A 16,023-nucleotide genomic window follows, 5' to 3' on the forward strand; every position below is an offset into this window, starting at 1 on the left:
TCATCACATAAAAAGCAGGAGTCTTTGATAACTGCTGCAAGTTGGGGTTTTTTTGTTTGTTTGTTTTTATTAGAAGTTGTTAGGTTAAGGTTCCCATGAAAGGCAATTTAACTGGAGTTGGCTAGAGGCAGTTAAGGAGTAGCTGGGATGCAACCAGCATTATGTCCACATTATGTGAGGGCAGCCTACCCAAATAAGATGTCAACAGAACAGTCAAGTAAAAACTTGAATAGTTTTTGAACTGCAATAGTTCTGCATGTCAAAAAAACCTTCGCAATACAATGTCTAATTTAAACCAAGTCTACCTCAGATTGCCCACGAGACTTCACTATTTAAAGAATTAGAAATAAATACTATGACAGATTATTTTAAAAGCATTTAAAAGAGTAAGCTAAATGTTTACATACAGTAATGAACCCCATTATACCTCCTGTCCATTTTGAAAAGCATGGGGGTGGGGATGATGAGTATCCATTCCTTTTTCTGTGGTATGACAAACCTCTGACCAAGGCATTTCTCCCTATCACCATAATCATAATCCATCTTTATTTCCCTTTCACCTCTGCCTCCAACAACGAGCCTCAAACTTAAATGATCTGTTTCCATTGTAGTTTTTTTTCTTAGTTGGGATGCTCTAGAGGCAAACTGATTTTTAGACTAGAATAAAACTTAAATAGAAAAGCATGGATATTTCAAACCTGTCCACTACAAACACTAGACAGAACAGCACCATATGAATTACCGTTGCCCTCACAGATACGCCAAAATAAAAGGTCAAATCAATATAAGTCAACAAAATCAGTTTCTATTTAGAACAGTGCACGGAGAGGTAATTTTATATCAAGTCAAAACTTGATATAGAAAAAAACCCCAAAGCATCATACTTCTAATTAATTTCCAAAGCAGTTTAAGTAGGCAAATTAAAACTGTTACTAGTTAGCTGATTCAGTATTTGTTCACCGAGGCTTAGCACTGCTACCTCAATTTTGTAGATAAGACAAATTCAGCAAGAGTATTAGCTCTTACATGTTTGTTATAATACTATAACACAATCCAGAATTGAACAGCAAAACTTCAGCAGGTACAGAATGAGACTGCATTTTCAAAACTAAGGATGACAATCAAATACAATTATCTTTCCTAGTGTACAAGTACTATTTAAATTATGGTTATGATCAAAGAAGATCAATCCCAATTTGTACTCAATTTTAGTTTTTAAACCTTTCAAGATTAAGTTGTTTGTGTGCTGGTTTTACTTTGAATTTGCCTTCCGAATTGTTTCACAACAAAAATTGTTAAGCAAAGCATAGCTCTAGAAAGACAAGATGCCTTTGGCTGAAGTCAGCTGATGTTGCTTTAATTCTAATGGAGATATTGACTTGTGCCCAGAAGACAGGGCTAAAGCCAGACTCTTAATTCCATCACTTACTACAAGATTGTATTTAAGCAATTGTTTTCATTCTCAATTTCTGCAGGTGTGGTGCAGAGCTCTCCAATTTTTTTTCTTCCCATTACTACTACTCTTCTCCAGATAGGTTGCAGTTCCAGTCTTCACTCTTTTTTGCTTTTCCTTCAAATGAAAACTCCAACTGCTTTTACACTGTACACCCCCATCTTAACACCATTAGCTTCTCTATCCTGCAGTTGAATGCAAATTCAATATCAGTGAGTACTGAGTCAGTGAGTGCAAGAAATACTCACAAAGTCAAGACAGAATCATTCAGAGATAAAGTTCAGCACTTAACTGCAAACTCAGACTTTGGTTCTGATCCACAAAAAGCTCACAATAGCTATAGCACTTCAAGTGCAATGCACTGCATAAGGAGCAGATCCATACAGCAGAAAAGCTGGTGCTGAGAACCCAAGTCCCCAGTGTATCCATCACAGGAGATCTTATTTCGGACTAACTTTCAGCTGGCTCAATTAACTGGATACTTATTAGTGGTTGAAATAGATTGCCTGCAGTCAGTTCTGAAGCACAGTTTGTGGTTTAGTTTCACCCAAAATACATTCAATTCCCACACTGTAAAGGCGCTCCATGATGTAAACCAAAGCATTTTAAGCAGGTATGATCAGAAGATAAAGAGAAGTTCTTGTCTGACCCACAATGTTAATATATAGGCATCTGCTATTTTGGTTTGCATCTATCTTCTATGGATATGTTACATTATCTGAAAACTGTTCTTTCAATCATTCACCTTCTCGTTCATCTACTGAAGAGCAGTATTCAGAACAATAAAAGTAGTTTTGTTACAGTGTACGAGCATTTAAGTTTTCATACTGTTGTCTCCATTACAATGTTTCTCCTTCCACGGAGGAACCCACACACACACACTCTGTTGTGTACTCACAGCGAAGTACCACCTACACAATGGCATTGATTTTTGTTACCTATGTATCTGGGTGTTGAAGATACCAGTATGCACTCTTTGGTATAAATAACCATCATTTATTAAGAACTAATGTGTTTAGGTGTTATTTAAACAAAAAAATACTCTAGCTGAAGTATAGTTTTCTGAGCAGTTTTAAAGGCAAAAATTCTACCCTTCTATGAGCCTTTTTTTCCCCCCAAACATTGTCCTCTCACCATCCTCTTAATTTTATCTGTTTTCAGAACAACGATGTAAATTTGAAATGCTGTCTATCAAACCAGAACACAAAGAAGAAACTGAATAACTGCACAATTTTTCTGTGGCAAAACTGGAAAAATAAAGATACAGATCTAAATTTTATGCTCAAGCCTCACCAGAAGGGGAAAAGTAGATGCAGAGAAAGAGCAAGAAATCAAGTCTTACACATATATCTTGCTTGTGTTCATGCTGAGGGAGAGCTATCCTGGAGACTTTCAGAGACAAAAGGAAATAAGTTCAGACAAATACACATATGGAAAAGGTAATTGTTGAAGAATGGACAGTAACTTCTATTTTTTTATTTAATAGAAGGAATTAGAATACAACCAGTAAAGGCGATCAACTAGAGTGACAGCAGCCCTGAGAAGACAGACTTGGGGGTGTTGGTGGACAAGAAGCTCAACATGGCCCAGCAATGTGTGCTCAGAGCCCAGAAAGCCAGCCATCTCCTGGGCTGCATCAAAAGAAACGTCACCAGCAAGTCAAGGGAGATGACTCTCTCCCTCTACTCCACTCATGTGAGACCACATTTGGAGTACTGTGTCCAGCTCTGGGGCCTCCAATGTAAGGACATGGACCTGCTGGAGAGAGTCCAGAGGAGAGTCACAAAGATGATCAGAGAGCTGGAGCACCTCTCCTATGAAGACAGGCTGAGAGAATTGGGGTTGCTCAGCCCGGAGAAGGCTCCAGGGAGACCTTACAGCAAAAGGGGGTCTCTATAGGACAGCTGGAGGGGGACTTTTTACAAGGGCGTGTAGCGATAGGACAAAGGGTAATTGTTTTAAAATGAAAGAGGGTAGATTTAGATTAGATAGTAGGAGGAAATTGTTTGCTGTGAGGGTGGGGAGGCACTGGCACAGGCTGCCCAGAGCAGCTGTGGGTGCCCCATCCCTGGGAGTGCTCAAGGCCAGGCTGGATGGGGCTTGGAGCAACCTGGGCTGGTGGAAGGTGTCCCTGCCCATGGCAGGGGGGTCGGAACTGGGTGATCTTTAAGGTCCCTTCCAACCCAAACTGTTCTATGATTCTATGAACTACCCTGCAGTGAATGATTCATTTTCTCTGTTCAATCCCTACACATTCATACATCTTGTAGTAGTTTATATAGTGTGTATATATACACTATATATAGTTTATTATGCAAAAAAAATAATTCTTTAATACCATTCAATGAAAATTACAAAACATCAAAGTTGAGGAAAGATAGAAAGTTAGTAAGAATTATGATTAGCTATTTTTAGACTCTTGCCTAAAAAGATTTTCCCCAAATAACCACATCTACTTAGGTCTCCTCCATGAAAATTTTATTTTTAATAAATCTTACTACAGCCGTAGTTACCATGAATATGTAAAAACTAATCAAATATAAACGTTTCTGAAAATGCAAGAGTGCACTGATAATTTGAACCCTTTACCTACATTTATTTACACCACCTAAGGCGTTGAGGACCTTGATGGTTCTTAAAACTACTTCACTGTAACTCACACTCTCCAGTTCAAAAAAAGTTAAGACTAATTGCAGGAAGAATCCATGTAATGATGATCGACAACATAAAGAAACTCACCCTTAAGATTAACTTGTGAAAAATTTTTTAACTATTGTTACAGTTCAATCATTAGCACCCTGAGTCTTCAGCACACAAGCACAAAAAAGTTAAATGTGTATCTCATCCAACTATTCCTACTTTACCAGGCAGATAAAGTAACAACAAAAAAAATCCACGTTTGTCTTCTGATGTACGTACCTTTGAATAGTGGGCAAGTACCACTGCCCCCAATTTACAAATACAAAACCAAGACAGATATTAAATATGCCATCAAAAAGTACATTTACATTTCTAATGCAGAGTTTACATTGGAGGAAGGTTTGAAAAAGAGCACCTCAATAGATACATAAGCAAAAACAGAAGAAAAGCTTGTGGGGCTCTGCTACAACTCTGAGTAGTAATTATGTCATCTACCATCACCAAGAAAATATCACAGAACACACAGGAAGGAAGAGACATGACTGACTGCAGAAAAGTTAATTACCAAACACAGAACCTTCTGTTAATGGAGAGATGTTTCTCTCTCTAAATGCAAGTCAAAAGGCACAAGCAATCTGGATGTTTTTCACCTGGGCATGCTGAACATACTGCATGAGCTCAGGTTTCTAATTATTAGATTGAAAGAGGGAAAACAAAAGAGAAATCACCTTGGTGTTACTTTTCCTGTTATTCTTTAGTCATTATTTTGCTTAAAATTCAAAACCCAGCTAGTTTTTTTAAAAGAGCTAGAAAAACCTAGAAAATGAACGGGCAGTTTCTGCTTACAGCCATCAACTGTTCTAAAACAATTATTGTAAATACCAGGAAGTAACTTCATTAAGCCTCATGCTTTGTCATATACAGTAGTTTAATTATCATTCTTTAGGCTTGCCTTTAATCTTTCAACATTTTGCATTCAAAATGCTCTTTCTGATCTTGCCAGTAGTATCTGATTTCTCTCTTACATCCTTACATAAGGAGTGAATTTATAGTCCTAGGCTACATTTCTCTCTATTCAGGTTTTCATTCAGGTCTCAATTTAATGTTGTCATCCCATCCTTAATATTTTAGCCTGTTTAGTTAAAACCAGTATTCTGCAATTGGCTATTTAACAGGCGTTTCAGGAATGTGTTGGGATGTTCATTATGGTAAACTTTTATCCACTGCCAGGAAATCTAATTTACCTGTTAATTATCAGACTGGCATATGGGCAGATTAAAAATAGGAAGATAGCCAGAAATAACTGTCTAATCTGAAAATATGTGCATTTCCTGCAATATAGGTGACTTGAACCTGCTGTCTTAGTCAAGTGAAATGAGACATTACAAGTACTTCTGTAGTTCATCTCTGTTACGTTCTCATATCGGCTATCTTTATCAGTTGAATGCAACTTCTCCCACTACTGCTTCAAACCTTTTTAATTCTGATGAGAACTTAATTGCCAATCTTCTTCCTCAGTAGAAAGGCTACTTAACTGCCATTTTAAGCTTGTCTATTCAGCACAAGTCAAATTGATATCCCAAAATATGCTTCCATCTGATTTAATTTTCTGTGAAAGAACAAGGCAAAGTCTACCCGATTCACACAATCTAATACCCAATTGTGTCCTTATACTAGCATCAAGGTACTGCCACACCGTGTACACGTGTGAGGAAGGAGAGGAGCCAAGTTTTATACTTTCTCCCGAACATGTCAGCAGCCCTGAGCAGAACTTGGGGAGTTCCTGCCATCACACTGATACCGTTCATGAAGTCTGGCTGGGTTTCCAAAAGCAGGGTTCTATTGCCATGCCAGTTTCAGCTAGATTATGCAAGTTCCAGGTCTGCAGAACTGGGATATTTATCATCTTCACTATTATGGATTCATAATCAGAAGTGACTTTTTCTCCCAGCTATTCTCTTCATAAGAGCTACCTTCCACTGATTAAAGTAAAAATGAGGTTCAGATTATGCCTTTTGTGATTCTGAACATTTAATCTCTTCCTGTCCTCATCCTTGTGTTCATTGTTATAAAAATGTATTATCATAAGCTCCTGAGACAAGCAGGAATCACAAGACTGAGGAACTCCTTAGTCATAATTTGATTTAATGCCTAATCACTAAATGTACTTTACTGATTCATCAAAACAGTATTCAGTGTATTAGGTACATAAATATCAAACAGGATTTAACTATTCACCAGAATAAATCCTCTCCATCGTTTTGAGTAACAGAAAACAAAAGAAGTCCTATCAAATTCTGTTCTTTATGATATACAGGAGACTGAGAAAGCAACACCATATTTGCTGTCAGCTCAAATGAAAGCTCTAAAGTTAACTGCTATATTCAACCTAAAAGACACGAGAGACTTACAAAAGAAAAACTGGTCTTTACCCTAAAGAAATCCTGAAGAATTTTACTTCAGGGAGCTAAGTTTCTCAAAGCAACAAATGCATCTGTCCAGCAGTTAGGAGATACTGAACGCTAGGAGTCAGTATCTAAAGCTGGATGGAGCTTTGGCAGTTGTCCATGTTGCATGAGTCCCTATAAGGGCAAAGAATTGTGTACTAGCTCAGAATAATTAGAAAATAATCAAGTGAAAACTACATGAGTTAGCACAGGATTCTCCTGATTCTCTGATGAAAGATTAATTTACCTTCATACAGAGCATCATGAAGCCAGAAATATTATATACCAGAAGACTATACAACAGTTACAGAAGAGAAGATAGAGAAAAATTTGATCAAACTATTCTTATCAAAAACTACAGGCACATGTTTTTGCAAGTTTATCCAATTTCCTATTGGATCACGCCTATTTTCAGAAAATAATTTTATGAAGCTCCACAGCCTTTTTGATGTTACCTATACCTTCTGCCTGAATGTCTTTGTTCTGCCAAGTACTAGGTGTTATTAGATTAACTCTTCCCAAATGGAAGCAGTGCAGTTCATCCTTAGAGATAAAAGATTCCAGAAATAATACTATAATAGAGTTGTCATTAATGCATATTTTGAGAGGCAAATAGGAAAAAAAATATTCCACACCTCAAAAAACACCTGCACACATCTTAATATGTAAGACATTAAGTTCTTTATATGCAAAAGCACAGACCTAATAAAAAGAGTACTATTTCAAAAGACAGTTTCAATTCAAATTGTTTACCTGTTAAACTCAAATTTGCAAGCTGTTGTACATCATCATTTTAGAGAAGCTGATGGCATAGGAATGTCATGCTAGTTTCCCCCATGAAAACTAAAGAATTATACACACTGTACTGTAACTACTCAAGGACTTATGTGGAGGCTTTTAAAAAACAATTCTATTTATCAAAAAATTTTTGTTAGCAATCAATGCCTGGAGCACTATTTCTTGAAGACAGGCTCCACACCTATACGAATTTGAATAGTTTCTTTGGCTTGTGTATCATTTTAGGCAATACATCACACTGAAGAAACAGTATGTTGATGTCTCCTAATGGTTCCAGTTCGATCCCCGATTTAGGAAAGTCTCATGTAGAAACCACCTACAATATATAGTATGTCTGCATAAAGCCTGGAGTAAAAAAAAAAAAAAAAAAAAAATATGACATTTAAATGGCAGAGTAAACTGAAAAGGCCAGATGAAATTCCCCGATTCTTAATCACAATGGAAGCAAAGAATCCCCAGAAGCACGCTTTTTTTTTTTTACTGTCTCCCCTCAAGATCTGTGGTTTATGAGGTATTCACTCTCTAACAAAACCATCAAAAAAACCCACCTGAGAGAGAAAATGGACTGAACATTCAAACAGATATATAACTTCTTTATCAAGAAACTGAGACACACAATGGGGATATTTTGATAAAACGAGACGCCTTACTGAACATTAATATTAACAAATACATATATATAGATTCCTTGTACAGTCCTGCACAATAAGGAAAATGTTTTCCACAGTCAATATTTAATGTTTTTTAAACAGTGAATCTTCAATAATTGTAGTTTCAGAAAGCAACCTAGACAATGATATACATTATTCAAAAGCGGGGAATGAAGTTTGGATTTGTGGGAAAAGGTAAAGGCAGAAATATACGTGGCAGTACAGAAAGTAGCTAATAAGTTTAGTTATGCTAGCATAGATGCACAGCTATTGTTTACAGTCAACTACTGTGAGTAAATTGAAATTTACAGTAAGGTCTTCAGATTTTTTTTAAATGGCTGAAGGACTGCATTAATCAGAATGCCTCTCACTCAGAATGGGCAGTAAGAATCAAGGATATTATGAAGAAAAACTAATCAACCACACTTCATACCCTGTAAGTATTAACTTCTGGCTAAAAGCATCTCTTGGAGAAATAGTAGTTTTCTTAATAACTCCAGTAAAAGCAGCAAGTAACCAACTCAACAAAAAATTGTGCACCACAGTAACTATGAAATTAAGTATCTATTTGCTGAACTGAAAGCTTTTTTCTTTCCCACAGTAACTAAAGTGGAATGCTTGATTTTAGTATCAGATGCAGCACCTTACATAGAAAGGTGAGCTTTTGTCAAGATTCTTAAGTTTTACTAATTTTAATCTCTCCATCTACATTTCGTCATCTTCTTAACTACCTTCATCAGTTCCACTTCGGAGAACTATCACTCTTCTGTGGACTACTTGTACTTGGAAGGATAAGTAGTATGTTTTACAGGAAAAGTACTCTAAATCCTAAGTCTTACATGGGTTGCCACCTTCTTACCAAGTTTCCATCAGATTGGTGCCCTTCCTGCAGGTAAGTACTTCAAAACTGCATAGATTCCAAGGATATAGTAACAAAGAAAAAAGAAGAGAGGGGGGCGGAATTTAAAATCAAAGACTACAAAAACTTTGTTCAAAAAAGTGAAAACTGGAGACTGAAAAAAGCCCTGAAAAAATTAAGAGGTGCTTCCAACAGAAAAGGAACATGCTACTTTCCATGTCTACATGGGATAGGATAAATCACAGTACTCTGAAATTGCAACAAGAGATTAGAGATCCAGTTAGACTGCAAGGGGTGGGGTGGGGGTGTTTGAAGGCAAAGATAACTGGACTAAAATGTATTATCCAGGGAGGCTTTTGACTCTCTCTTACCAGAAAGTTTTGAGAACAGGTTAAACAAGCATTTGTAGCTATGGCTTACCAATAATTAATCCTGCTTTGGAATCATGGTCTAGCTGACTGACTTCGCTACAGGGAAAATCTGTATTAAAAAAAACCTCACAGTACAGAGCTCAGAACGAAGACTAACTCCAATCTGGCATGATCCTGAGGCTTGATGCCATTTCCAAGGACAAGGACTAAAACAATTGTGCTCAGTGGTTAGGGTTACCCCTAAGCAGTAGGGGGCTTTTCTCCTAAGCACAAACACATTATATCCAGATATGCACACATACTATTTTATTTGAAAGCAAGACAATTTCCCTGACTCCTGATAGTTTAACTTAAGAAAAAAAATCAGAGGGTGTTGCTTCCACCCCCCCAGGTCAGTAAGATAACATGAACTGTTTGACATGGCAGGTCTTACAGTGATGAAGGAGCACAAAAATGCCTGAGGCAGCTCCAAGTTTGCATGAGATGACACAGTGATGACAGTTGTTTTTCTTCATGCACTTGGGATTCTGTGTGCCGTACTATACTTTAGTGGATTCCTTGTGATTTCTGGGAGCTGTACACCTCTCCCTGAACAGCAGATCATCCGGAGTTCACAAGTATGAAAGCAAAATGGAAAAGTATTAGAAGTTATGGTGGAAATCTTACACTTGTGGTAACATACACTGAAAAAGCTAGCAACTGTGAGACCAGGAAGAAACACTGCGGTAGAGGCAAATGCACAAAGACAGAAACATCAAAACAGAAGCTTTTAAGAGTTAGCTCAGTGCAGAAAGCACTCACTGGACTCAAAAGAAAACACTTTTTTACTTAAGGAAGTCTAAGTTGTAGAATTTGTGTGTACTCCAGAGACAGGGACCTGGTTACACAGGAAATCATTAAACTGAAAGTTCAAAATAATAGAACCTTACCAACACTTATTGCAGTAATTTGCGACTATATTACATAATGATCACTATTAGCTGTTGAGCCAAACAAAATCAAGGGTCAACATCTACCTACACACTCAATGCGAAGTTCAATGAATGTTGTCTGGAATAAGAGACCAGATGTGATATAGGAGGAAATGTCTTCTCTACTTGTATTAAAAGGGCAGGTCACGTTTTGCTGATGGTATTTTTCACTGTCAGTGAATGCCAATCTTACAGTCACATCAGGAGGAAGGACATCAGAACCTAAGGTGCTTGGTAAAACAGCAAATAAGCCCTTCAAAGACCGTCGAGGTCTTTATATACAGAATGACTCTCGGCAAGGTATCACACTCTAACTCCTACAGGGAAAAAATAAAGAAGCCTACTAAAACACTTCTCTGTCATTGGATTAAGACAGACTGGGTTTAGATAAATCCAGAAGTTGTAACTAAAATGTTTAAGAAAGAATTGGAAGTAAAGCCATAAAACCTATGGACAGAACTGAAGATTATTTCTGTCATTTTGAGTCTGAAGAGGAAGCTGAGAATACAGAGACTAAAAGGGAGGAAGATGATGACAATGAGAGGGTGACAACACTAGAAAATTGTGAAGTCTGAGGTGTGAAAGCTGGAAGTCAAATGTAGTAAGGTGTAAAAGAACAAAGTAAGACTAACCTCCAATGGAAACAAATAATTAGTGAAAACTTTATAACTATTACAGATTGATTACAGGTATGTAATGAAATAAGCTTTTTATGTAGAACTATGCATATTTTCCTTTAGGAGGGACATCTTATATTTAGATTAGTACAGTATATATTCCCCAATATTACCAAGATCTACTCTAGCATGTCAGCACACAGAAATAAAGAACAGGACCTTAAGGTACTATCCTAATACTTCACTAGAACCTCAACACACAATAAAAATCAGTTTAAAACAGTAGAAACAAACTCTATGCAGTCACATCAGTTAAAGTTTCTTTTAAAAGAAGATTTGGGGTTTCTTTTGAAGTAGCTAAAATCTTTTGTGTCACACACCCCCCACACGCACCCTGCCATTTTTTTTATCAGCATTACACTTTTGCTGCTAGTGTTCATAAAATCCTAGGTTACTATTAAGTAAACTGTCTACACTAGAAGGATATTAATGTCTCCTAATGGCCAAGCAAGCACACTTGTTAACATATTTTAACAGGATTTTTCTCTTAATAGGCAGTCATGACAAGACAACCAACAGATGAGACAAAAAGTACACACAAAGTTATTGAGGAAGGACCACATTACAGTCCAAATATTTTCTTACATATTTGATACAGGTCACTATATGTTGACAGCTTGTACATTAGTACAACAAACCTGACCACCTTACAGTTTTGAGGAATTTGTACCACAAAGCACACCAGAAGAAAAAAAGAAAATAAAAAACTTCAGAAGCAGATTCAGAAGAGAGGAAAAGTCAAAAATAACAGTGGAGGGAAGACCAATAAGCTCAAAGATACAAGTACATCAACTGTAGAAAAACCATCAGGATAAGCAGAGGCACCACAAAGATTTCACAACTAATTAGCAACAAAAGAAAATTTGTTACCAGCCTGCAATTTGGTATTGAAGAAAATAATGGTCATTGGGTAATGACCAACCAGAAGGGAACACAGCCCACAGTGAACAGCTGTGATATAGCCACCAGCATCATGTTCACCTAGGTCTCAGGAAAAAAAACCAAACGTTTTGCTTTTCTCTAACTGAATATAATCAACAGATCACCCTTAAGAGCAAAGCTTAAAAAGAATCTAATCAGCCCCCACATGGTGACAAGAACAGCAATCTTTCTTTGGTCTATTCTGAGTTCCTGTAGAATTCACACTTCCAATTTTTAGTCACTACAGCTGAAGATACTTGTTTTGTCTGCCCCAGTGTGCACACATATTGTTTGTGACAACGTAACTGTTTGTCACAGATTTGCTAATTACCAAATTGCAACAGAAGAGCATGAATCACAATTAAAAAATCATTTTACATATATCCATACGGATATGAATTTCACTTGATAGCAATTAAAAATAATGCTCTCTACTGCATGCTGACAATGGAGAACACTACTACATTCACACAGATATGGTACAGGATTAAGGTCCACTCTATAATCCCCTTAAAATTTAAGAATAATTGCATCATTTCACAGTGCAATCAGCAGCAAAACACAGAAATATTTATAGCTAACGAAATGCTGCATATAAAATACATCAAAGTAAACTTTATTCTTAGGAGAAGAAAACATACGGTTTCTGTCAAGGTACAAGGGGTCCAGTTTTTCTGTGTTTGTAACAGCTGCTCTACACTGTTTGGTTATAAACGTTGAAATAGTTCGAATTGAGATTTTTTTTCAAAACCAGATAAGGGATTTGGCTTTACAACTCCCACTTCATTTAATGAGAGTACTTAAATCCCTTATTCCTATGAACCTAAGGATCTTTCAATGCCCTACTGCACATTCTTTAGCTTCCTCCATTATGAAAATACACTTATTTCTCAAATACTATGCTACCCACCTAATTTAAAATAAATAAGTTAAAAGTTGATTTATGGCAACAAGCAACATGGTTGCTGGGCTCCAGAGTCGCTATCTGGTAAAATAAAATAAGGACACAAAACTTTCCAAGTTCTGTGTAGTTATTTCATGCCTAGAAACTAAGGATAAAGAAAAATACCAGGTGAAATCATACGGAGATAAACAATAAAATATTTCTTCAGCGCTACACTTCCAGACTTAGGATACAAATAAGACTCTAAGTTTTGTACGTATGACCAGTCAAATTACTCTCTCATGCATTCAAAGACTTTATTCTAGAAATGATGGCAGATGCCTTTAAACTGTTATTTTAAAAGAGATTTCTGTTACGGCTTTTACCATTACATGAATTTTCTGTAACCTGTCACGCAATGCAAGCTAAGTAGCTAGGCCTACTATCTGAATCAAGAATACTATTTTGTGTTAGCCCCACTAAATGACTAAAACCATAGATGAGGATGAATAAGTATTTTGGCACCACCAGCACAGGTGAACATATTAAAAAAAAAACCTCTGTTGAAGCAGTATTAAAAATATCTGCCAAACACCACCACTACCTAATACATTAAGCATCTGTTTAGACCTTGGTTTAGAATTTGAAAAGCAGGATCTTTCAATATCGAATGGGATGCCTCAACTCAGTGTTACTCACTAGTCTTCAGCCTGCAAAGCCTGACACAGCCTTCCTATGAATCTTGGTGTAGAAGCGACAGTAACTCATTCCAAAGCAGCATGGATTCTTACCTAAGTCAGTTTCTACACACCTGTTTTGTTCAGAGAGATTTGTTTTAAGAGGTCTATGTTTAATAAAATTAGTAAACCTGGACCTTACAAGGGACTTTTGCAACAGCCATTAAAATAACATTAATTTTTGTTAAACTTTAAATCAATCAGCTACTGAAGCCACTCACGAAGCACCAGCAGCCAAAATTTCAGTGATAAAACTGCTTTAGACACCAGTAATCTACTCTGCACATGTCAAGGATGGCATCTTCATTCCCACCTACCCATCTACTTCAGTTCAATGAACAGCTCATTCACAAGTTTAGAAGTCAAGCCGGAGCCAGGAAAGCCAGATTTCCACCCCCCAGTGTATGAATTTAAGAAAGTAGGCACAAAGATTAAATAGACTGAGAACACAGTGATCTGAACCAACATAAACCAATCTTGTTTCTGTGCATCTACACAGACATTCTACCCAAATGCAAAACGAGGTAATTTTTGACCAGAGAAAAAGCATCTGAAATACAACTCTGATATATATGGAATAAAATATGAGAAATATGCTTAAGACACTTAGTAGTCAATCTCCCTGGCTAGGAAAAAGTAGATCCCAGTTTAATCCAGAAGCGACAAGACATCTAAATCAGCATGCTACAATGGCTACCACCAAGAATCAACTCTTTAAGGGAACAGACACAAAATCACAAATAAAACGCAATTCAAACCGACCACCTGAACTCACTCCTACCCGTTCCACCTTTTAACAATTTGCCTAGGTTTCATGAATGAGTGACAGTAACGTGTAAACAAACATAATCACTTCTACCAGATACTGTTAAACCCATAGTAAAGCTACAGAAGTAGCTGTTTCCGTGACTTTCTGAGGCCTAAAATATTTAGGAACTGGTTTTATACATTGGGTCGTACCTAATGCTAGCCGAAAAAAGGTCAATCCAAGATAAACCAGTGCAACATATAGACACGTACATGACTAAAATGGAGCTGGCTGTTTTTAACTGTAGAGCTAGCACCACGAAGTTTGTTTAAAAAGGGATACTCAGCAGGGTCTCCTGTTCAGAAGAAACACCTGCAAGCATCCCTGCTTCGGGAGCAGCCCATGCCCTCGGGAAGCAGGCCTCTTCCCGGCGGCAGCCGCGGGCACGGTAATTACACACAATGGTGCTTCCAGCGGTGCCAGCTCAGGAGCCCTCTCCCGAGGCGGGACTCGCTCCCCTGACAGGGCGAGAAAACGGCGAGCAGCACCGCAGACCCACCGACCCGCCACCATCACCGGCGGCACAGTTCAGCCCGCCGCCGCTTCACCGCCTTCTCTTTCCCAGGATGGCAAGAACTCCGCTGACCCTCCAGGATACGAGACGGGGAAGGGAGAGGGGCAGGAGCGAGGGGGCCGGGGGTCCTCGGGCACCGAGCAGGAGCCCCGCGCAGAGGGGACCCAGGGCGGACTTTCGGCTCCTCCCCGGCCCCTCGGCGGAGAAGCGGAGCCCCCATCTCCCGGGCCGCCCCCCCCCCCCCCCGCCCTTCGCCCCGCGCTTCGCCTCCAGGGGAGGAGGGTGCCGGAGGGAAGGGGACAGGGAAGGGGGGGGGGCTCGGTCCGCCACCGCCAGGAACAAAGGGCCCTTCGATAAGCCGAGCCGCAGAACACAACAAAGGGGCCTAGAGACCGCGAGAACCGGGGCGGCCGCCGGGGAGGGGGGAGGAGAGGCGGGGGAAGGGGATTACAGGCCCGGCCGGAGCGGCTCCCGGCGCAGGGGGGCGGGCTGCCTCATCGCAGCCCACAATGAACAGCGGCGTCAATCGCCCCGCGGCGCCCGGCCCGGAGCACTAACTCCCGGCGCGCCCCCCCCCCCCCGCCCGGGCCAACCGCCGCACCGGGCCGTTGGCTGCGGCTCCCCGCCCGGCGCCCCGGCGGGGGCGGCGCTGCTCCCGCCCGGCCCCCCGCCGTCCCTCTCACCCGGGCACACGCACACACACACCCCGCGGGGGAGGGGAGAGCGCGGGCGGGGGCAGGGAAGGGTAGAGGCGGCCTGACCTGACAGAGCTGCTTGCAGTACTCGGTAGCCGCTTGCACTGCCGGCTCGGGGCTCTCCCGCAGCCCCGTCTCTAGCTCCACCAGCCGCTCCCGCAAGCGCCGCAGCTCCAGGAGGCCGCCACCTAGGCTACCGCTCTCCTGCTCGGCCTCCTCGTCCGCCATCTTCGCACCCCGCTCCGTCGCGTACGCAGCCCCCCCCTTCTCTGCCTCGGCCTCCCGGCCCCCCCCGCTCCGTTTCCAGGTCACGTGATTACACAATGCCACGTTCCGGGGAGGGGTCACGTGCCGTTGGAGACGGGCGAGCGCGCGCGCGCGCTCTCCATCCCCCACTGTGCAGGACCGGGCCGGGGAGGGGCGAGAGGAGGAAGGGGGCGCGCCCCCGCGTGTCACGTGACGCCACGCCACGCGCCCGGCGGCCGCGCGGCCACGTGACGCCCCTCCCCGCCCTCCCGCCGACGGGTTTTGGCGGCAAACGGCAGCAAATGGCGGAGGGTGGGGCCGGCGGGCCGCCCTGCCTGCCGGGGTGCCGCCGA

The 16,023-nt window shown here is 40.5% G+C and overlaps 1 protein-coding gene and 1 long non-coding RNA gene across 3 annotated transcripts in view; one reads left to right on the top strand and one right to left on the bottom strand.

Annotated features, from left to right (window-relative positions):
- LOC308064660 overlaps positions 1 to 15,470 on the top strand; it is a 49,178-nt gene extending 33,708 nt beyond the window's left edge. For both annotated transcript variants that reach the window (XR_013928472.1, XR_013928473.1), the window contains one exon: positions 1 to 15,470. This exon is cut by the window's left edge and continues 13,193 nt beyond it. This is a non-coding gene — a long non-coding RNA (uncharacterized lncRNA).
- Positions 1 to 16,011, bottom strand: part of ZNF292 (zinc finger protein 292) — a 54,986-nt gene extending 38,975 nt beyond the window's left edge. The window contains exon 1 of the mRNA XM_080389313.1: positions 15,491 to 16,011. Coding sequence (XP_080245439.1) covers positions 15,491 to 15,652 — 162 coding nt within the window. The 5' untranslated portion in view covers positions 15,653 to 16,011. The remainder of the gene's footprint in view (positions 1 to 15,490) is intronic.
- Positions 16,012 to 16,023: the final 12 nt, after the last annotated feature.

This window comes from Falco punctatus (assembly GCF_963210335.1).
Source record: "Falco punctatus genome assembly, chromosome: 5".
NCBI classification, from domain to species: domain Eukaryota; kingdom Metazoa; phylum Chordata; class Aves; order Falconiformes; family Falconidae; genus Falco; species Falco punctatus.